Source organism: Schistocerca piceifrons, chromosome 6 (genome assembly GCF_021461385.2).
Source record: "Schistocerca piceifrons isolate TAMUIC-IGC-003096 chromosome 6, iqSchPice1.1, whole genome shotgun sequence".
Classification (NCBI taxonomy): domain Eukaryota; kingdom Metazoa; phylum Arthropoda; class Insecta; order Orthoptera; family Acrididae; genus Schistocerca; species Schistocerca piceifrons.
In genome coordinates this window covers 587,323,702-587,348,533 of record NC_060143.1, presented here as the reverse complement: position 1 = coordinate 587,348,533, position 24,832 = coordinate 587,323,702, and the positions used below count along the sequence as shown (strand labels likewise).

The 24,832-nt window shown below is 41.0% G+C and overlaps 1 protein-coding gene across 1 annotated transcript in view; it reads left to right on the top strand.

Moving 5' to 3' along the window:
• Nucleotides 1-24,832, top strand: part of LOC124802433 (CCR4-NOT transcription complex subunit 6-like) — a 129,788-nt gene that overhangs the window by 90,731 nt on the left and 14,225 nt on the right. The window contains exon 5 of the mRNA XM_047263211.1: nucleotides 12,712-12,942. Within this exon, the coding sequence (XP_047119167.1) occupies nucleotides 12,712-12,942 (231 nt within the window). The remainder of the gene's footprint in view (nucleotides 1-12,711; nucleotides 12,943-24,832) is intronic.

The following is a 24,832-nucleotide window of genomic DNA, read 5'->3' as shown; positions in this document are numbered from 1 at the left end:
TGTTGCTGGCCGCAACCCATTGCCTCACAGATGTTGCTTTAGGACAGTGTGCATTGTCATGCTGATACAAAATGTCCGTCATCCTCGAACCGTTGCTCTGTTGTGTGCAGTACATGATGCTGCAAAATTTGTTTGTTTCCTTCCACATTTAGCATTTTTTAAGCGTGGTAGGGGCATTGCACCCTAAGTACAAAAAACAGCACTATACTGTGACACAACCTCCTCTGTACTTCAATGTTGGCACTACTTGTACTGGCAAGTAAATTTCTCCAGACATTCTCCAAACCTAAACCCTTCTATTGGGTTGCTACAGAGTACAGCATGATTCATTGCCCTAATCATCCATTACCAGTCGACCATTGTCTAGTGGCATCACTCTTTACACCAGTTCAAGTGTTGCTTAACATTAACTACAGAACAGTCTCTCTCTCTCTCTCTCTCTCACACACACACACACACACACACACACACACACACACACACACACACACACACACACACACACACCTATATCTACATCATACTTTGCAAGCCACCCAGTGGTGTGTGGTGGAGGGTCTGTTTGTTTTATTTGGTCATAGTTTCCTGGCATTTGTCATCAATAGTGTAGCTATACAGTAGTGGATATCCTTTCCTATGTATGTGCAATATGTTACAGTTATTTACATTGAGGATCAACTACCAGAACCTACACCATTCATCAATTCTCTTGGGGTCATTCTGCAAATCATTACTACCTTCTGGCATTGCTATTTTGTTATAGACAACCACATTATCTGTGAGAAGCCTTAGAGAGCTTCTGATGATTTCTACTACATCATTTATGTATATTGTAAATAGTAATGGTCCTATTGCACTTCCTTGGGATAAACCAGAAATTACCTGTACCTCTGTTGATTTTGTTCCATTAAGAGCGACATGTTGAGTTCTGTTTGCAAGTAAGTCTTGAATCCAGTCACAAATGTGCTCCAATACTAGATAATCTCGTATTTTTTTCACTAAACGGCAGTCTGGGACAGTGTCAAATGCCTTCCTGAAGTCAAGGAACATGGCATCAACCTGACTGCCATTGTCTATGGCACTGTGTATTTCATAGAGGAACAGAGCGAGCTGAGTTTTGCCAGATCTCTGTCTGCGGAATCCACGTTGATTTTTATAGAGGAGATTTTCCTTCTCGAAGAACGTCATAATTCTGGAGCATAAAACATTTTCCATAATTATGCAAGAGATTGACTTCAACAGTTTAGGTCTATAATTATGTGTATCTGCCCTGTGGCCCTTCTTAAAAATGGAAATAATCTGCACTTGCTTCCACTCACTAGGTGCCCTTTGTTGCTGAAGTGATCTACGAAAAATTACTGCAAGAAAGAGAGCAAGATCTTTTGCATAGTCATTGTAGAATCTTATAGGTGATCTCAATATCTGCAATTTTGACATTTGTAAGATGATCATAAGGAGGGACCGTGCTGTGAAACAATTTTGGAATACCGAATTCAGTGTTTTGCTCTTCTCTCTGTCATCTTCTGTTACTGTTCCAATAGGGTCACTGAATGAATGTCCCACTTACTGATTTGACATACGACCAAAACCTTGTAGGATTTTTACACATGTTGGTTGAGAAAGTTTTATTTTCAAAGTCATTGAACGCATCTCCGATTGCTCTCTTTATGCTCTTTTTGCTTTCTTCAGCATTTGTTTGTCAGCTAGTTTTTTACTTCTCTTGAATCTGAGGTGAAGTTCTTGTTGTTTACCTAGCAGTTTTCTAACATGGCTGTTGTACCATGGTGGGTCTTTCCCATCCCTTAGGGCCTTACTTGGAAAATATTTATCTAGGGCATATTGTATGATTCCTTTGAATTTTTTCCATTTGTTTTCCACATCTTTGTCCTCATCGCCAAATATTTGACACTGACAGCTCAGATACTCTGAAATTTGTATCCTCTCATTCTTGCTAAGCAAAAAATTTTCTTACCTTTCTTAACATTCTTTGTGATACCCATTGTCCTAGATGCTGTCACAGCCTTATGATCACTGATACCTTTCTCTCTGTTAACTGACTTGATATTCACACAAGCAAGCACACCTCATGCGCCCATGACCACTGTCTCCAGCAGCTCAGACCAGGGTGTTGCTGCAGCTGCCGTGTAGAGTGAAAGCAGCGACCTTGCACCTAGGTATTCAACAATGATATGACCCCTATGGCAAGGGGTTGGGATTGGGAGTGGCATAGGGAGGGACTAGGATGTTGTGGAGGTTGAATGGGCACCTAAGTATAATTAAGAAGGATCTTGGGTAGAATGTCCGCAATTTCAGGGCATAATGATACTCGGAGCCCTCATGAAGGATGTGGTTCATTTGTTCCAGTCTGAAATGGTACTGGGTGATGAAGGGAAAACTCCTTTGTAGCTGTTTCTTGGGTGTGGTGGGAGGGATGTGGGTGTGGGGGGACATGACACGGGAAATTAATTTGCACGGAAATCTGTTTGCGGACTAGATTTGGGGGCTACTGCGTCTGTGAAGGCCTTGGTGAGACTCCAGTATACTGGATGAGGGAGTTATTGTCACTGCAGATGCACCATCCCCAGGTGGCCAAGCTGTATGGGAGGAATTTTTTTGGTGTGGAAGGGATGGCAACTGTCAAAATGCAGCTACTGTTGGTGATTGGTGTGTTCAGTGTGGATGGAGCAATCAGAGAGGAGGAACTCAATGTCTGGGAAGGTGGACACTGGGTTGAGTGGGATCAGGTGGAGCAGATGGGAGAGAAGGTATTGATGTATTTTCATCCTTCTGATTAGAGATTGAAGGGGCCTCGGCCATTCACGTAAGTAATAAAATGGAACACTTACAGTTGTCCTTACAATGTTGTTTATTAAATGGCTACCAGTTTCGGTTGTTCAGTACACTATTTTTAGTCCTTAATGGATGCTGAGAGGGTTAACTCCATATTTATACACAATTCATCAGTGGCCAACATCTATGAACTGGTTTTGACAGACTACCTCTAACAGTGATGTGCCCCTGCCATGAATTACCAACTGATTACAGTTGGTAGTTTATGGTTGGAGGCACAAGATCATTGTTACAGGTAGTTTGTGAAAACTGTCCATGGATGTGGGCCACTGATGAATTGTGTATACTATTGGAGTTAACCTCCTCAGCATCAGTTAAGGTCTGAAGATGCTGTGCTGAAGCACCATGACTGGTGGCCATGTAATAAGTAACATCGGAAGGACGGTTGTGGATGCTCCGTTTTATTACAGTGGGTGCTGAGATTGTAAGGAATGAGAATAACATGTCTTGTCTCTGAGTACAGATCATGAAGATATCATCAATGAACCTGAGCCAGACCAGGATTTTCGGTTTTGGAAGGCTAGGAAGGTCTCCTGTAGATGGCCCATAAACAGGTTGGTGTAAGAGGATACCATGCAGGTGCTCATTGCTGTGATGCAGATTTCTTTGTATACCATCCCTTTAAAGGAGTAGTTGTTTTCTGTTAGCATAAAGTTAGTAAGGTGTATGAGGAATGAAGTAGTGGATTTAGAGTCTGAAGGATGTTGAGAAAATTAGTACTCAATAGCAGCAAGGCCATGGGCACAAAGGATCTTGGTGTATGTGGAAATGGTGTCAACATTTATGAATGGGAATCTAGGAGTTAAAGTGGGTGGGGACTATGGAGAGTCAGTGAAGGAATTTGTTGGTGTTTTTCATGTTGGAAGTTAGATTTTTTTGCGATTGGTTGGAGGCATTGGTCAGTGAGGGCCAAAATTCTTTCAGTCGATGCACAATAACCAGCTACAATGGGGCATCCATGATTGTTAGGTTTGTGCATTTTGGGGAGCTTGTAATAGGTGTGTGTGCAGCATGTTACAGGGGTGAGGAGGGAAATAAATTCCAGAGAGACCACATAGGAAGGGCCTAAAGCGATAAGCAGGGATCTGGAGGTTGTGTTTGACTTCTAGGTTGGGGTGATCCTTGCAGAGTTTATAGTTGGATTAGTCAGATAATAGGCAGAAGCCCTCTGCCAGGAAGTCACTATGATTTATTATCACAGTTGTAGAATCTTTGCAGGTGGGATGATTAGGTTAGGATTTGTTATGAGGCTGGCCCTTTTTTTTTGCTGAAAAGTTCGTGTTTTTCGCAAGGGACAAGGGGATGTATGGTGCTGCCAAGTTGGAGGTAAGAAATTCCTGGAAGGTGACCAAGGTATGGTTAGGTGGGAGGGGAGAGGATCACGGTTGTGTGGTGGCATGAACTGGAAGAGGTAGGGTTCAATGTTGGGATTGTTGGTCAAGAAGTGTTCCCATTGCAGTGGTAGGGAGAAGGAGAGTAGGTCTTTGACCAGTCCAGTATGGTTTAAGGTGTGCCCTTTGATAGGACTGAAACTCCTGTGGGGCTAAAGATTTTGCTGGGATCGTCATTGGCACAACAGTGTTCAGGGATTGTTCCAGCTTTGGATTTAGTGGAGTGTTGGTAGGGAGTTTTGGGACAGGTGACAAACTGAAAAGACTTGGCAGATTCTGAGTGCTGTGAGGAGTTGACAAGAAGAAACGCTGTGGGTGACATAGGAGTGGGGTGGTGGTGCCACAGATGTCAGCAGGTTGGAGGTGGTGTCTCGAATCTGCTTCCAGGTGCTGTGGTGCCACAAAGCAGTGGTAAGATGTCAGCAGGTTGGAGGTGGTGCTGGAGAACAAGGGATTCTGCTGCAGATATGTGATGTTTTGCACAATAGCAGTAGCTTGTGTAAGAAGCAGAGGTGGTGGTTCTGGAATACCTGTGCCATGGGGATGTGCTTTTTGCAGTACAAGGTTTGTGAGGGACATGGACTGCCAGGATCTGAAAAGGTGAAGGTCTTTGTGAAAGGGGATTGGGCTCGAGAGAAAGGAATTTTCATGGTTAGGCCATTTGGGGGAATTCGATGGTTAAGGCAGCGTTGAAGGAGCTGGGACTGGGTTTAAACCGTGGAAAGAGATACTTGTCTTAGTTGGTGCAGAATGATGGAGCAGGGCAAAGGGGAAATGGGAATGATGTGAAATGGGAAAATGGTGTTAGATGGTTATGAGGGGAGCTGGATAAAAGAAAAAGACATGAAAATATACATACAAACACACAAAAATGAGCACAAATACTCGAAAATATCTAAAAAGAAGTACAAAAAGGTGAAAAAAGGCTCATATGAGATATGGGAGTATGCATGTGTTGCAATAAGGGAAGAGAGAGAGGTGGAGGAGGATTGTTTAGGTCAAGGTTCACAAGTTCAAGTGCATGTTTTTCCGTTTTTGTATGTATTTGTGCATGTTTTTGCATACCTGTACATATTGTATCTCTCTCTTTCCTGTTATCCAACTTCTCTCACACCCACCTAACGCCTTCGTTTGCCCATTTTCTACATCATTTACCGCTTCCACTACCCTATCCCTGTCACAATCGACCCCTGCTCCAACTTTCTACAACAGTTCGTAAAAGTATCCCTTTCCCTGGCAAATCCCAGTTCCATGTTCTGTTCCTTAAATGCTGTCTATAACCCCCCCCCCCCCTTTTAAGTGGACAGACATAAAAATTCCTTTCTCTGGAGCTTGCCCTTCCTTTCAAAGTGAGCTCCACCAGTCCCAGTCCTTCACAAACCTTATTCTGCAAAAACACATCTTCATGCCACAGGCATCCCAGAATCATCTCTGCTCCTGCAGTAAGATACTGCCACTGTATTATCCCTACTACATATATCACATCTCCAAATCAGAATCCCCTGCTCTCCAGCACCTGGAAGAGCAGTCCAGACACCAAGTTGAGTAGAAAGCATGGCTGCAACTATATGGTTACTTTATTTAAAAAGCACGAGTGGTTTTATAACACTAGTTACATCGCCAGATGAAGTCAGTTACAACATGACACTGGAGTACAATTGATATTAAACTTTCTCCTCGTTCTGTAATTCCGAAAATTGAGTCACAGCCCGTGGTAAACTAATGTGGAAGGGTGACCGAGGGATGGGGGATGGTAGGCTGCGACATGATTTTTGCAATAGAGTGAAATTTTAGGAGTCAGAGGAAACCTTAATATCAGTTGTCACACAAAATCGTGTGTAAACTTCACCTGATGATGTAACTTACATTATGAAACTTGTCATGATTTTTAAATAAAGTAATCATACAGCCAACATGAAGTTTTAGGCTGTGGATGTCTGTTGAATGAATTTGGATGTTCCAGACATCACCTGCATAAGGTATCCAGCCTGCGGACATCCTACTGCTGCCTTTGGAAACCACTGTCCAACCTCTACACTACCTTCAGTGTGTTCCTCCGTGTCCACCCCTCATAGTACCTAAAACCTGCCAAGCTGAACTTTTCAACTTTCCACATCCCCCAAAACTCCCTGTCAACATTCCAACAAATCCAGAACCGAAGTGTTCCCTTAACACTGCTGTTAACCTTTCCACCAAAATTGTCAGCACCACAGATGCTGGCTGAAATTTTTGTAAATCACTTGGAAAACGAATTCTTTGATGAAAATCCTGACATCGCTGAGTAAATTGTATATTACAGGAGATATCTCGGCCTCTCTATTTTATTATACAAAGGAGATAAAAATGATATTGAAAACGCAGCACAAAAAAATGAGCTCTCAACACCCGAAAATTAGATTCACAATGGATTTTAAAGAAGACAACCCTATAGATTACTTAGATTTAACGCTAATAAAGAAAGATGGGAAGCATGAATTTAGCATATTCAGAAAACATATGTGTACAGATTTAGTTATCAATTAGTGCTCTTGTCACCCACCACGATACAAATGGACATATTTTACTTCGATGGTATACAGGCTACTGAGATTGCCATTAAGCCAACAGGAAGTAGAAAAGGAGCTAAGTATTTTAAAATAAGCGGCTGTAGTGAACGGATATATGTGCAAGGTGGTGATAAATCTTTATAATAAGATAAGGAAGAGGCAAATGAAACAAATAGAAGGAAGTCAAGTCATAGTTAAGAGGAACAAGAAGAAAAAATATGTGGTTCTCACGTACAGTGAAAGAACTGCAGATAAGCTTGAAAGATGCTTTCGTAAATCCGATGTTAAAATAGGGCTCTGAACAAATAACGCGCTAAAATTGAAGCTCCAACACAAAATATGTAATAGTAGTAATAAATTTCAGGATTCAGGTGTATGTAAGATCAAATGTGATGGCTGCTGTAAACAATATATAGGGCAGACTGGTAGGAACTGTGAGACCAGATTCAGGGAGCACACCTACTACCAAAACAAAACAGCATTTGGGGCACATATGGCTGCCTTAAATCATTCAGTGAAGAACACTGAACAAAATTTAGACATCTTGCATAGAGCTCATAATGGACGGTTTCTTAACATTTTGGAAGAAATAGAAATATACACCCACAAAAAGAAAGATCCAGCTTTAATCCTCAACAAGCAAAGCGAGTTCAAACATAACGCCTATTTTAGTATTTATGACGACTTACTGAGATGACAACTGTTGCGTAAGGAGGTCCAGGCCGAGGGACGACAGATGGTGCTTGGTGGGGAAGCTGGAAGATGCGTGCAGTGCCAGGAGTCATTGATGGGACCCTCCGGCATGGCCCTCTTTCCCATGGCGATGGATGTCAGATGACTGGGCAGTTCGCGGCACAACACCGAAATGTCAGGAACCACGGAAGCAGACCATAGAGGAAAACAAGTCTGCACCCTTTGTTTTTAGATTTTATAAAAATGATAATTTTACTGTGTATTTTAATTTTGACAAGTATAGATTTTAACCTTGACACCTACAGATTTTAATTAAGTATTTTTAAAGATAAAAGAAAATTACAAAAATCTGCTTTATACAGTATGTGCATATGTTGTTGTTGTTGTGGTCTTCAGTCCTGAGACTGGTTTGATGCAGCTCTCCATGCTACTCTATCCTGTGCAAGCTTTTTCATCTCCCAGTACCTACTGCAACCTACATCCTTCTGAATCTGCTTAGTGTATTCATTTCTTGGTCTCCCCCTACGATTTTTACTCTCCACGCTGCCCTCCAATACTAAATTGGTGATCCCTTGATGCCTCAGAACATGTCCTACCAACCGATCCCTTCTTCTGGTCAAGTTGTGCCACAAACTACTCTTCTCCCCAATCCTATTCAATACTTCCTCATTAGTTATGTGATCTACCCATCTAATCTTCAGCATTCTTCTGTAGCACCACATTTCGAAAGCTTCTATTCTCTTCTTGTCCAAACTATTTATCGTCCATGTTTCACTTCCATACATGGCTACACTCCATACGAATACTTTCAGAAATGACTTCCTGACACTTAAATCAATACTGGATGTTAACAAATTTCTCTTCTTCAGAAACGCTTTCCTTGCCATTGCCAGCCTACATTTTATATCCTCTCTACTTCGACCATCATCAGTTATTTTGCTCCCCAAATAGCAAAACTCCTTTACTACTTTAAGTGCCTCATTTCCTAATCTAATTCCCTCAGCATCACCCGACTTAATTAGACTACATTCCATTATTCTTGTTTTGCTTTTGTTGATGTTCATCTTATATCCTCCTTTCAAGACACTGTCCATTCCATTCAACTGCTCTTCCAAGTCCTTTGCTGTCTCTGACAGAATTACAATGTCATCGGCGAACCCAAAAGTTTTTATTTCTTCTCCATGAATTTTAATACCTACTCCGAATTTTTCTTTTGTTTCCTTTACTGCTTGCTCAATATACAGATTGAACAACATCGGGGAGAGGCTACAACCCTGTCTTACTCCCTTCCCAACCACTGCTTCCCTTTCATGTCCCTCGACTCTTATAACTGCCATCTGGTTTCTGTACAAATTGTAAATAGCCTTTCGCTCCCTGTATTTTACCCCTGCCACCTTTAGAATTTGAAAGAGAGTATTCCAGTCAACATTGTCAAAAGCTTTCTCTAAGTCTACAAATGCTAGAAACGTAGGTTTGCCTTTCCTTAATCTTTCTTCTAAGATAAGTCGTAAGGTCAGTATTGCCTCACGTGTTCCAGTGTTTCTACGGAATCCAAACTGATCTTCCCCGAGTTTGGCTTCTACTAGTTTTTCCATTCGTCTTTAAAGAATTCGTGTTAGTATTTTGCAGCTGTGACTTATTAAGCTGATAGTTCGGTAATTTGCACATCTGTCAACACCTGCTTTCTTTGGGATTGGAATTATTATATTCTTCTTGAAGTCTGAGGGTATTTCGCCTGTTTCATACATCTTGCTCACCAAATGGTAGAGTTTTGTCAGGACTGGCTCTCCCACGGCCGTCAGTAGTTCCAATGGAATATTGTCTGCTCCGGGGGCCTTGTTTCGACTCAGGTCTTTCAGTGCTCTGTCAAACTCTTCACGCAGTATCGTATCTCCCATTTCATCTTCATCTACATCCTCTTCCATTTCCATAATATTGTCCTCAAGTACATCGCCCTTGTATAGACCCTCTATATACTCCTTCCACCTTTCTGCTTTCCCTTATTTGCTTAGAACTGGGTTTCCATCTGAGCTCTTGATATTCATACAAGTGGTTCTCTTATCTCCAAAGGTCTCTTTAATTTTCCTGTAGGCAGTATCTATCTTACCCCTAGTGAGATAGGCCTCTACATCCTTACATTTGTCCTCTAGCCATCCCTGCTTAGCCATTTTGCACTTCTTGTCGATCTCATTTTTGAGACGTTTGTATTCCTTTTTGCCTGTTTCACTTACTGCATTTTTATATTTTCTCCTTTCATCAATTAAATTCAATATTTCTTCTGTTACCCAAGGATTTCTACTAGCCCTCGTCTTTTTACCTACTTGATCCTCTGCTGCCTTCACTACTTCATCCCTCAAAGCTACCCATTCTTCTTCTACTGTATTTATTTCCCCCATTCCTGTCAATTGCTCCCTTATGCTCTCCCTGAATCTCTGTACAACCTCTGGTCCTTTTAGTTTATCCAGGTCCCATCTCCTTAAATTCCCACCTTTTTGCAGTTTCTTCAGTTTTAATCTACAGGTCATAACCAATAGATTGTGGTGAGTCCATATCTGCCCCTGGAAATGTCTTACAATTTAAAACCTGGTTCCTAAATCTCTGTCTTACCATTAAATAATCTATCTGATACCTTTTAGTATCTCCAGGGTTCTTCCATGTATACAACCTTCTTTCATGATTCTTAAACCAAGTGTTAGCTATGATTAAGTTGTGCTCTGTGCAAAATTCTACCAGGGGCTTCCTCTTTCATTTCTGTCTCCCAATCCATATTCACCTACTATGTTTCCTTCTCTCCCTTTTCCTACACTCGAATTCCAGTCACCCATGACTATTAAATTTTCATCTCCCTTCACAATCTGAATAATTTCTTTTATTTCATCATACATTTCTTCAATTTCTTCGTCATCTGCAGAGCTGGTTGGCATATAAACTTGTACTACTGTAGTAGGTGTGGGCTTCGTATCTATCTTGGCCACAATAATGCGTTCACTATGCTGTTTGTAGTAGCTTACCCCCATTCCTATTTTTTCATTCATTATTAAACCTACTCCTGCATTACCCCTATTTGATTTTGTGTTTATAACCCTGTAGTCACCTGACCAGAAGTCTTGTTCCTCCTGCCACCGAACTTCACTAATTCCCACTATATCTAACTTCAACCTATCCATTTCCCTTTTTAAATTTTCTAACCGACCTGCCCGATTAAGGGATCTGACATTCCACGCTCCGATCCGTAGAACGCCAGTTTTCTTTCTCCTGATAACGACATCCTCTTGAGTAGTCCCTGCCCGGAGATCCGAATGGGGGACTATTTTACCTCCGGAATATTTTACCCAAGAGGACGCCATCATCATTTAATCATACAGTAAAGCTGCATGCCCTCGGGAAAAATTACGGCTGTAGTTTCCCCTTGCTTTCAGCCGTTCGCAGTACCAGCACAGCAAGGCCGTTTTGGTTATTGTTACAAGGCCAGATCAGTCAATCATCCAGACTGTTGCCCTGCAACTACTGAAAAGGCTGCTGCCCCTCTTCAGGAACCACACGTTTGTCTGGCCTCTCAACAGATACCCCTCCGTTGTGGTTGCACCTACGGTACGGCTATCTGTATCGCTGAGGCACGCAAGCCTCCCCACCAGCGGCAAGGTCCACGATTCATGGGGGGGATGCGCATATGTAATGTAACAAATGTACCAGATGCCACCTGTTGGCAATAGTGTTATAATTAATATAAATGACGTGCATTCTGCCAACCAATTTTATGTGACGCAGCATGTGAAGGTTGCTATGTGTGGACGGGTTACTCCTGTAACCGAAATTGCAGGTTCATTCTGGTACATTTGATGGTGATTGGATAGGATGAAAAAGGTTTGCATTTGTGAAATAGTAAATTAGTATCATTATCGTTACAGATCTGAAGATGGTTCTAGAGGAACTGAAACCGGTCATATGAATAAACATTTTATGCAATCAAGATGGATTATAAGTAACATTGTAAAACCGCTGATTGCGGTTATCCCATCAGACATTGTGTCTGTTTTTGCAAAGACACTGAAAGATTTCAGACAAACAGAGGGAGGTGACACTTGGACTGAAATGTCACAAATTCTACAAAAAAGGAAAAATAATGTTGTTACAGAGATTTCTACATATTTATTGGTGGGGTGTGTTTAATCTTTCACAGAAGTCTCTTACATTATTCCTATGAGGTTAATGTAGAACTGGAAAGTGCTGAGTCACACTACCACCCAATTGCATTTACTGCCAAACAAGATGGCAGGATGACTGAATGTGTGACCTAGCTTCAAAGTCATGATTGGAAAAAATGTAATCCAACTCCCAAATTTTGTAATCTAGTTTTGGTCTTGGTATGATTCTTGCCTTTGAAAATGTGTTGCACTGGGTTGATGTTTTAGTGATAAAGTGCTAGACAACAAATCCAAAGGTCTCAGATTCGATTTCCAGCCAGTCCTATGTTTTTCATGTGTCACTTTTCACTTCTTTCACCTCTAACAGTGTTTTTCAATGTGAAAAATGTCAAATTACACAGTGGTTCAATGTCATTCCCTCACAATTGGCTGAGTAAGACAGTTTGAAGGTAGGAGGAAAGCAGTGGCATACCACCACCAATGCGACCATGCCTTCATGCTCGATATAGCACTGTGATGTATCTGTGAATTGATGACATATTTACTTTTTTGTATTACACTGCTTGTTAATTGATACAATGTTATCTTTTGGGCAGAGCCTATAACATTCTAACATTCGGCACAGATTTTTCATCTATTGATTGTTGTCAGTCATGGTGTTTCAAAATTGATCCATAATTATTTTATTGTGGTAACCAAAAGTAGTGTTTTGCCATTGACATTCCTGTTATGATTACTTCTTTGTGGAGGACTACAAGTGATCTGTCTGAGAAATGTAGATACCTGTTGCACAAGGCTCAAACAGTAACATTCTGATTTGTTGTGATTGTCCAAGAACTGAGCAGGATATATGACATTGAAAGCCTTCTGGCAAATCATAAAATTAATCAATATTAAGAACTGTAAGTTATGTACAAGGAGAGGCAGTTTCACGAGGTTCATGTGATCAGACCCCCCCCCCCCCCCCTGCAGTCATTCTCTCTCTTTCTCTCGTGTGTGTGTGTGTGTGTGTGTGTGTGTGTGTCCCACATGTTTTCACTTACTTGTAGGCAGCATTTGCAAGCTGTATCGCTTTTTATTTTTCAGGTTTGCCACCAGACCCCAGTCAGTTCCATCAGCCTATATTAGTATGCACAGCCCACATACATTGGGATCCTGAATTTTGTGATGTAAAGTTGATCCAGACAATGATGTTGTCAAATGAACTCCGCAGTATCCTGGAGGATGCCAGCCACAGCTTCAGGCCTGGACACAAACCTGATCCAAGCAGCATACAGTTACTGTTGTGTGGAGATTTTAACTCTCTTCCAGACTCTGGTAAGCAGCTCTGCTCTTTATTATGATATAATTTTGCTGTAATTAATGAGCTGAGTACATAGCTCACTTGTTTCATGAAGTAGGATTGGAAGGAGAGTGGCGGTAGTTGGACTGATACACAGCTTCTAAAATTTTTCTTGGATGCTGACAGATGTGGGGTGCAGGTAGCAAGGAAAGCAGACTCTGCCTAACATGTGGACATCCTTGGAGAGACCTCACTATGCTCACTCAGTGCAGATTTCTTGTCTGATGAGTTGTAAATAGCTCGCATGATGGACCAGGAACTTCTGCATTACTTATCGCAATAAAAGCAACCTGAAGTCAGCACATACAAATTAAGCAACATTAAACAAGGCTGTTACAGTGATACTCCATACAGTATTGTTTGATTGCCAGAGTTGGTTATGGTTGAACAAGAAACACACTGGCTAGAAATCTTAAGACTTCTATCAGTTTGTAAACCTGGAACCAAGCACCCAAGAGAAGGGTTATGGACTGTAATACTCTTTTCAGTCTTTATTTTTAAAGACGTCTACCTTACTATGAAATACATATATTCACCATAATTCTGCAGTTAGGTACGGCAAAACTAGTTCTTTGAGTATGATGAGTCTGAGAAGTGTGGTGCTGCACTCACTTCAACTCATTGTCTTGTTTTCTCTTACTGGAGCTTTTAGGAGTGTAAGGTTAGTCATGTCTTAGTACAGAAGCTGTGTACGCAATCTTAGTGCTATAAAGTAGCATTTACAAGTTGAAATGACTGAATGTCAGGAGCAAATGGTCTTTAATGAAGCTGTGTTTTGTGAGACTGTTGTGGGTGAAAGACAAAAATTAAGCGATGCCATGTGTCCATTTGCAAATGTGCTCTATTAGAAATGGAGCAATGTCTGAAGTAAGGTTCATGCTACAGTCCATGCTTCAGATGCAAAATGTACAAATTTTGTGAGACCTGAGTTTCTCCTGGCATATACAACTTTCAAATAACTTCCGGGAATTCAGCCAGGTAACACTTTCAGCGACCGCCGATATTTCGGCGGGAGAACACCCCGCCATTTTCAAGGCAACTGCAATGGGCAGGCAACATATATGCAAATTTAAAAACCTTGGTTCTCGGACTGATGCAGGAAAGATAACACAAACTGAACACTAGTGCCACCAAAGATGACCAAAGTCAGAGCTATCAATAGTGAGACTACAAATTCGCAGGTGAGGTAGCATTGACATTGTCCCTCTGTTTTTTGACAAGGGAGAGAGCTGGATTCCAAACAGAGTTTAAATGAAAACTTCCATCCCTGTTAACGAGGTTGCTTTCTAATTTAATCTCAACTGCCTAATTAATAACACTGTCGCAATAGCTGGACGTGCATGCCAATATCTCGGTGTTATTATATAACATGGGGTGACCAGTATCCAAGCAATGTTCAGCAATAGCAGTTCTACTTGGCTGCTGTAATCGTGTGTGCCGTTTATGCTCAGTACATCCGTCCTCCACGGTCCTGATAGTTTGACCAATATATGCCATGCTGCAGCTACAAGGAATGTGATATACACGTGCCTTACGCAGACCAAGATCATCCTTAACAGAACTCAAAAGCACTCTAATTTTAGATGGAGGTTGAAAAACCCATTTCACACCGTATTTCTGTAAATACAATCGATCTTGTTGGAAGTGTTTCCTACGTAAGGCAAAAAGGCAGTAGACTTAGGTATCAAGTCAGAATTATCATGAATCACCCAATGTACAGTTGGTCAATAGCGCAACGCATGTTCAGCCTGTCTATCACTATAACCATTTTGACGAAACGTAACTTCCAGATGGGACAGCTCAGCTGGCAAAGTCCAGCGTCGGAAATGACATGTGCCCTGTGCACCAAGGTATGAAGTACCCCTTCACGCTTAGCCGGATGGTGACAACTATTAGCCTGTAACTATAAGTCTGTGTGAGTATGTTTCCTGTAGACTGCATGTTTCAATGATCCATCATCCTTTCCCCTAACCATCGTGTCAAGAAAGGGAAGGCAACCATCCTCTTCCACCTCCATTGTAAAACGAATGTTCGGGTGGATTGAGTTCAGATGTTCTAGAATGGCATTTTCAAATTCTTCCTACCATGAGGCCAAACAACAAAAGTATCGTCAACATATCTAAAGAAACAGGCGGGTTTCAAAGGCACCGACTCCAATGCACGCTTTTCGAAGTCTTCCATAAACAAATTTGCAATCACAGGAGACAACGGACTACCCATCTCAACTCCATCTGTCTGCTCATAATACTGGTCATTGAATGAAAAGTAAGTGGATGTCAACATGTGCCAAAAGAGATAATTCAGCACCAAAACTAGCCTCAATTAACTGCAATGAATCAGACAGAGGAACATGAGTGAAGAGAGACCACATCGAAACTCACTAAAATATCAGAGTCATTCAAACGCAGTCTCTCCAAACGATGTAAAAAATCAGCTTAGTTCCTGGTATGATGTTCACACTGACCTACTCGTGGACTCAATAGAGAAGCAAAATACTTGGCTACACGATATGTCGGAGCACCAATATTACTCACTATAGGATGGAAAGGAACTCTTTCCTTGTGAACCTTCGGAAGGCCGTATAACCTAGGGGGAACAGCACTATAGGTGTTAAGACTCTTGATCGTGTCCTGCAACAAATCGCTTTTATTCAGGAGGCTGTCGGTCTTCCTCTCAACACTTTTTGTGGGGTCAGTGTTGATTCTGTGATACGCTGAATCAGATAGTAAATGTTGCATCTTTTGTACATAATCGGAAATACGATGTGAAATGTGTTTTTTGACTTCCATCTAAAATTAGAATGCTTTGGAGTTCTGTTAAGGATGATCTTGGCCTGTGTAAGGCAGGTGTATACTGCATTCCTTGTAGCTGTGGCGTGGCATATATTGGTCAAACTATCAGGACCATGGAAACGTACTGAGCATAAACGGCACACACGATTACAGCAGCCAAGTAGATCTGCTGTTGCTGAACATTGCTTGGATACTGGTCACCCCACGTTATAAAATAACACAGAGATATTGGCATGCACGTCCAGCTTTTGGGACAGTGTTATTAAGGAGGCAGTTGAGATTAAATTAGCAAGCAACCTCGTTAACAGAGTTTGGAGGTTTTTGTTTCAATTCTGTTTGGAATCCGGCTCTCTCCCTTGTCAAATAACGGAGGGACAGAGTCAATGCTACCTCACCTGAGACTTTGTAGTCTCACTATTGATAGCTCTGACTTTGGTCATCTTTGGTGGCACTAGTGTTCAATGTGTGTGTTATCTTTCCTGATCAGTCCAAGAACCATGGTTTTAAATTTGCATATATGTTGCCTGTTCGTTGCAGTTGCCTTGAAAATGGCGGGGTGTTCTCCCGCCAAAATATCAGCGGTCGCTGAAAGTGGTACCTGGCTGAATTCCCGGAAGTTATTTGAAATGTACAAATTTTGTCCAATGCTAACAAAATAGTTATGTATGGTTATGTTGTTGTTTATTCCACCGTCACCATGAGGAAAAACATGTGCTGCATCAAAAGAGATCTGGGCACAGTGCAATGTCTCAGTGACCAAAAAGCACTCTATTTCTGTATTCTTTTGATCGCGGCAACTTGAATTTATGGGTTAACAGTGAGTTGTGTAGTTTATCATTAATGTCTGTAACTTTATGTTGGCTTAAATTTATTCTAACAATTACTCACTGTTTAGAGAGTGACTTCACCCTTGTGCCATGTTTTCTTGTACTGTTGTCACAGAATTAATGATACCTCAAAAATGTGTGTATGTCAATGTTATATGTAGCTGCAGTGCTAAAACTCCGTGATTATTGTTGCAAACTTGTGTACTTGCACTTCTTTCAATGACTCAGGTGATAAGTTTTCAGTCAAATGGGCACCAATGGAGACTCGAGATTCGTCTCTGAGCACATAGACACAACAAGGACTGAGGTGCCATAGGGCTCACTGGAAAGTTTAAAGCAAATATACAGAGCTCATTTCTGATCTCTGGTGGACACATACTGCCTTGATGCTACTTTTTTCAGTTTTTTTTTAAAGTGCGTAAGTTTATAAGTTTTTGGGTTCTTTTTCAAAGTTTGAAAACATAAGACAGTATTATTCAGTTTTTGATCATTCTGAAAACTTGTCTTCTTGTCGTCATCATAAATATGTGTGCACCATTAAGGAAGGGTCCAGTGTATACCTTCTTGGTAAGATTTTTCCGGAACACTTTGTGTGAGTGTATATGCCCACTTCAGAGGCCAAAAGTGATACCACAGGATGAGTTATTTTTCATTTAGAAAAAACAATGGCATCACATTCTCCAGGATATGGTTTGAAGGGCAGGTGCTAAAATGTGAGAGCTGGCTGGCCTGTGAGCAGCTGCATTATCATGATTGTTAAGGAATTCCTCATGCCAGCTTGTGGCTGAGTCTCCTGGTTTCTTCCAAAAATCTTTGGAAGGCATACTACAGTTTGTATGAATCTGCAGATATTAGTTCTCTCCCCTTTCATTGGGAACCAAGGTGGAGGAAGATTCAAGTGCAAGAAAATTGCTTTGTCTCTGTGTTACACAAATGCATTCGTGTTTTGTCTGCACATTACAACTGGTGAACAGTAATTTTGACATGCATGAATTCAAGATGCACTAAATCTATTGACAGAACTGCAGCCATTGAAACAGAAAGTGGAAAGTCCTTGGTAAAACACATACAGTGGAATGAGTAAACAGGGAATGCAGTGGACTTAATCTTAAACTCTTGTGTGAGTACTAAACATGTTTCCTTCAGAAGAAGGTGGTGTTATGAAAGTGGTCCAAATGTTGTCAAGAGCATTATTTCTTTGTCAAAGCTTCCCCCAGTTATCATCTCAGACAGAAGCTTGGAAAGATAATAATTGAGAATGATGTACACATATATACAAATAGTCATATGATAAAGAATCATTGGAACTTGTGGATTATACCCAAGACAGCATTACCTCGGCTGAGACTCAGTTCCTTTTAATAGATTTGACTAACATTTATGAAGATGTGCTGATGAGTTGACAAACTGATATTATTAAAAATAATTTGCTGAGACTTGATAAGCTAGGACACCTTCATATGTATTTTTCATTTGGTGGGTCAGCTTATAAACAACCAAGAATTTTGGCAAAGGGGAAACTGTCTGATAAGAATATTAGCAAATGTATTTATGGATGCTTCAGATAACAAATTTTCCACAGAGCAACAACTGTTGAGCAAGAACATAGTCTATCCCAGGAGATATGTAGATGAAATGCACATATCAAGCAATAGAAAGTCCAGGATGGAACAAATATAGTATTATGAAAAGGGTAGAGTGCTACTTACCATATAATGGAGAGGTTGGGTTGCAGTCAGGCACAACAAAATGACTGCCAAACAAGTAAACTTTCAGCCAAAAGGCCTTCTTCTGAAGTAGACCGCCCCCCTCCCCCCCCCCTTCCGCCACACACACACACACACGCACACGCACACACACACACACACACACACACACACACACACACACACACACACACGGGATCACTGTCTCTGCCTGCCAAGGCCGGACTCTCACATCAACAGGTAATGCAATATCCAAGAATTGCAAAGTAAATTTAAACTAGTCTGCAAATATTTGTTTCATGTACAACTTGAAATGCCACATCTACATGTAGTAATTGCTCCTGGATTTCTGATGTTTAATTATGAAATGCATAATATGAACAGTAAGGTCATTACTAGCGTGATGTTTGACTTTTACAATTGCGACCCAGTCAGCCTGAATGCAGAACTACAAATTAGTTTAATTTCAAGTTTGACATTGGATAACAAAGAAAAAAGTTTTTTGTGTGGTATAATTACAAATTAACAATTTTTGGACTTTGTCTTTTAGCTGTACAGTGAAACCTTCCTTCTTGAACAATTTCACAATTCTAGGCCAACAGGAAGTACCCTGTAGGTTTTGATGAGCGAGTTTGCAGTTATGAGAATATGTGAGTCAAGTGGCCATAGCTTTTGACTGCATTGACTTAGATGCTTCAATTTCTTTACATCACTAAGGGGCCACAGGCCTTAGTATGTGACAAATTTAAACTTGATGTATGTACCTATTCCCAAGAAAAAGGGTTCTGAACAGCTTGTTGAACTATATCTGACCATTAACATAAGGACTACCATCAGATATTTTTAATTTCGTGTTCTGTCAGAAGTAGTTACCCTCACTTTCGTAGCACAGTTATGTGTATCACTGCACTTATTTGCTTTGTTTCTATTATTCACAAAAAATATAATCAGTTTCTACAAATACAAGGTATATACTGGTATAATTAAATATTTACCGTTGGACGAGGTTTTAAGATAGGAGTCTCAGGACCTTAGTCCATGTGTTAATCTAATCGCTGTCTTCTGTAATACCAGTACTCTGTTAGGATGTAGGTCTGCTGCACAGCCTCACAGTTCAGTACCGTGACTAAGAATTGGATAAATTATCCCATAGTACACAATTTTTAAGGTACGAGTTGAATAATTTTTGCCAATTGGCATTTTGAAAACAAACTACTGCTGATTTTCTCACACACAGAATTAATTTGGTTTACCCATGAACCATGGACCTTGCCGTTGGTGGGGAGGCTTGCGTGCCTCAGCGATACAGATGGCCGTACCGTAGGTGCAACCACAACGGAGGGGTATCTGTTGAGAGGCCAGACAAACGTGTGGTTCCTGAAGAGGGGCAGCAGCCTTTTCAGTAGTTGTAGGGGCAACAGTCTGGATGATTGACTGATCTGGCCTTGTAACATTAACCAAAACGGCCTTGCTGTTCTGGTACTGCGAACGGCTGAAAGCACGGGGAAACTACAGCCGTAATTTTTCCCGAGGACATGCAGCTTTACTGTATGATTAAATGATGATGGCGTCCTCTTGGGTAAAATATTCCGGAGGTAAAATAGTCCCCCATTCGGATCTCCGGGCGGGGACTACTCAAGAGGACGTCATTATCAGGAGAAAGAAAACTGGCATTCTACGGATCGGAGCGTGGAATGTCAGATCCCTTAATTGGGCAGGTCGGTTAGAAAATTTAAAAAGGGAAATGGATAGGTTAAAGTTAGATATAGTGGGAATTAGTGAAGTTCGGTGGCAGGAGGAACAAGACTTTTGGTCAGGTGATTACAGGGTTATAAATACAAAATCAAATAGGGGTAATGCAGGAGTAGGTTTAATAATGAATAAAAATATAGGAGTGCGGGTTAGCTACTACAAACAGCATAGTGAACGCATTATTGTGGCCAAGATAGACACAAAGCCCATGCCTACTACAGTAGTACAAGTTTATATGCCAACTAGCTCTGCAGATGATGAAGAAATTGATGAAATGTATGACGAGATAAAAGAAATTATTCAGGTAGTGAAGGGAGATGAAAATTTATTAGTCATGGGTGACTGGAATTCGTCAGTAGGAAAAGGGAGAGAAGGAAACATAGTAGGTGAATATGGATTGGGGGGAAGAAATGAAAGAGGAAGCCGCCTTGTAGAATTTTGCACAGAGCATAACTTAATCATAGCTAACCTGGATAAACTGAAAGAACCAAAGGTTGTAGAGAGTTTCAGGGAGAGCATAAGGGAACAATTGACAGGAATGGGGGAAATAAATACAGTAGAAGAAGAATGGGTAGCTCTGAGGGATGAAGTAGTGAAGGCAGCAGAGGATCAAGTAGGTAAAAAGACGAGGGCTAATAGAAATCCTTGGGTAACAGAAGAAATACTGAATTTAATTGATGAAAGGAGAAAATATAAAAATGCAGTAAATGAAGCAGGCAAAAGGGAATACAAACGTCTCAAAAATGAGATTGACAGAAAGTGCAAAATGGCTAAGCAGGGATGGCTAGAGGACAAATGTAAGGATGTAGAGGCTTGTCTCACTAGGGGTAAGATAGATACTGCCTACAGGAAAATTAAAGAGACCTTTGGAGAGAAGAGAACCACTTGTATGAATATCAAGAGCTCAGATGGCAACCCAGTTCTAAGCAAATAAGGGAAAGCAGAAAGGTGGAAGGAGTATATAGAGGGTCTATACAAGGGCGATGTACTTGAGGACAATATTATGGAAATGGAAGAGGATGTAGATGAAGATGAAATGGGAGATAAGATACTGCGTGAAGAGTTTGACAGAGCACTGAAAGACCTGAGTCGAAACAAGGCCCCGGGAGTAGACAACATTCCATTAGAACTACTGATGGCCTCGGGAGAGCCAGTCATGACAAAACTCCACCATCTGGTGAGCAAGATGTATGAGACAGGCGAAATACCCACAGACTTCAAGAAGAATATAATAATTCCAATACCAAAGAAAGCAGGTGTTGACAGATGTGAAAATTACCGAACTATCAGTTTAATAAGTCACAGCTGCAAAATACTAACGCGAATTCTATATAGACGAATAGAAAAACTGGTAGAAGTGGACCTCGGGGAAGATCAGTTTGGATTCCGTAGAAATGTTGGAACACGTGAGGCAATACTAACCTTACGACTTATCTTAGAAGAAAGATTAAAAAAAGGCAAACCTACGTTTCTAGCATTTGTAGACTTAGAGAAAGCTTTTGACAACGTTAACTGGAATACTCTCTTTCAAATTCTGAAGGTGGCAGGGGTAAAATATAGGGAGCAAAAGGCTATTTACAATTTGTACAGAAACCAGATGGCAGTTATAAGAGTCGAGGGGCATGAAAGGGAAGCAGTGGTTGGGAAAGGAGTGAGACAGGGTTGTAGCCTCTCCCCGATGTTATTCAATCTGTACATTGAGCAAGCAGTAAAGGAAACAAAAGAAAAATTCGGAGTAGGTATTAAAATTCATGGAGAAGAAGTAAAAACTTTGAGGTTCGCCAATGACATTGTAATTCTGTCAGAGACAGCAAAGGACTTGGAAGAGCAGTTGAACGGAATGGACAGTGTTTTGAAAGGAGGATATAAGATGAACATTAACAAAAGCAAAACGAGGATAATGGAATGTAGTCAAATTAAATCGGGTGATGCTGAGGGGATTAGATTAGGAAATGAGACACTTAAAGTAGTAAAGGAGTTTTGCTGTTTGGGGAGCAAAATAACTGATGTTGGTCGAAGTAGAGAGGATATAAAATGTAGACTGGCAATGGCAAGGAAAGTCTTCCTGAAGAAGAGAAATTTGTTAACATCGAGTATAGATTTAAGTGTCAGGAAGTCGTTTCTGAAAGTATTTGTATGGAGTGTAGCCATGTATGGAAGTGAAACATGGACGATAACCAGTTTGGACAAGAAGAGAATAGAAGCTTTCGAAATGTGGTGCTACAGAAGAACGCTGAAGATTAGGTGGGTAGATCACGTAACTAATGAGGAGGTATTGAATAGGATTGGGGAGAAGAGAAGTTTGTGGCACAACTTGACTAGAAGAAGGGATCGGTTGGTAGGACATGTTTTGAGGCATCAAGGGATCACAAATTTAGCTTTGGAGGGCAGCGTGGAGGGTAAAAATCGTAGAGGGAGACCAAGAGATCAATACACTAAGCAGATTCAGAAGGATGTGGGTTGCAGTGGGTACTGGGAGATGAAGAAGCTTGCACAGGATAGAGTAGCATGGAGAGCTGCATCAAACCAGTCTCAGGACTGAAGACCACAACAACAACAACCCAATGAAGATTTTTTCCCAGGTGTGGACACCAAGAAATTGAGTGTTATCTGTTTCTACTGATGTAATCCCACATATGTTGTTTATTTCAATGCCATGGGAGCCAGTTGCTTTAAACTGTAATAGCTGCAGGCCTCAGTGTAGAGCATATGTTGTTACTTCTGTTACACTCTTTGTTGCCACAGGCTTTGTAATGCCTTAAAGTCTTTCTCATAAAATAAGATGGAAGTGTAATCAGCATAGCGTACTAGATGTGAGTGGAAGGGTTGTGTCACATCATTGACACAAACCAAGAAGAGGAAGGGTCCAGGGATTGGCCCGTGCAGCATCCCCATTATTACTGTGTCTCTAGAAGACTGGATCCTCGTGACCTTATTACCTGCTTTACATGAAAGTTTAGTACAGTGTTTGCGATTTGTTGAGTATGTAGACAGTAAATGCATTGATATTGTATGCTTTAAGTTTCTTCATGAGCAGCCCATCGTTGACAAAGTTGAAGGCTTTGGAAAGATCTACAAATATCACTGTTGTCTACATTCCTTCATCTAGGAGGCTGTACACTTTATGGAGGAACTCAGTAACTGCAGTTGTTGTGCAGCAATCTTTCCTAAAGCCAAGCTATATTTCTGTTGATAATTTATTTTCTGTAAAATAATATTACCATCCTAAATAATGCATGAGGGTTTCCTATCCATGGCTGTGAAGGTTTTTTGGTACTTATTGATCAGTTTCCAGGAGGCCTTGCTTACATTAGTGGCCGGTGATATTATTGTAGAACTATTTTCTAAGGTTTGGAAGTTATTCTTTAAAGGTTGTCTTAGCTTTGTTGTGTTTTTGTTTGAAAATATGCATCAACATTCATAGTATGTGGAATGTCTGTGGCCTGTGTGGTAGAGTCTGTGGACTATTTTGAGCAGGAGACAGGCCATCTGGTTTAGTTCAACTTACACTGCAGATGGAGTAGTGAAGTCAAGTTTGAATGATCAGATTTTCTGCAGACTTTGTTGCAATGGAGAATTTCAAATTTAGCCGGCCGAAGTGGCCGTGCGGTTAAAGGCGCTGCAGTCTGGAACTGCAAGACTGCTACCGTCGCAGGTTCGAATCCTGCCTCGGGCATGGATGTTTGTGATGTCCTTAGGTTAGTTAGGTTTAACTAGTTCTAAGTTCTAGGGGACTAATGACCTCAGCAGTTGAGTCCCATAGTGCTCAGAGCCATTTGAACCATTTGAATTTCAAATTTATGACAATGTGTTTACAAGAAGGTCGAAATTATGATAGGAGGTTGCATTTACAAGATACACAATTTGTACGTATTTCGTAAATATGTTTCAGCGTGTTTCTCTGTGGCACTGTGCACAGTATAGTCATATCCTTTAGATTAGAAATGTTTTCTTCTGACTGAATATACCGGGCGATCAAAAAGTCAGTATAAATTTGAAAACTGAATAAATCACGGAATGATGTACATAGAGAGGTGCAAATTGACACACATGCTTGGAATGACATGGGGTTTTATTAGAACCAACAAAATACAAAAGTTCAAAAAAATGTCCGACATATGGCACTTCATCTGATCAGAATAGCAATAATTAGCATAAGAAAGTAAGACAAAGCAAAGATGATGTTCTTTACAGGAAATGCTCCATATGTCCACCATCATTCCTCAACAATAGCTGTAGTCGAGGAATAATGTTGTGAACAGCACTGTGAAGCATGTCCGGAGTTACGGTGAGGCATTGGCGTCGGATGTTGTCTTTCAGCATCCCTAGAGATGTCGGTCGATCACGATACACTTGCGACTTCAGGTAACCCCAAAGCCAATAATCGCACTGACTGAGGTCTGGGGACCTGGGAGGCCAAGCATGACGAAAGTGGCGGCTGAGCACATGATCATCACCAAACGACCACGCGCAAGAGATCTTTCACGCGTCTAGCAATATGGCGTGGAGCGCCATCCTGCATAAACATCGTACGCTCCAGCAGGTGTTTATCAGCCAGGCTGGGGATGATGTGATTCTGTAACATATCTGTGTACCTTTCACCCGTCACGGTAGCAGTTTTGCTGTCCAGCGCCATCCGTCAGACATTTTGTGAACTACTTCTTCTTCTTCTTCTTCTTCTTCTTCTTCTTTCCTAATAAAACCCCATGTCATTCCAAGCATGTGTGTCAATTTTTACCCCTCTATCTACATTATTCTGTGGTTTATTAAGTTTTCAAATTTATACTG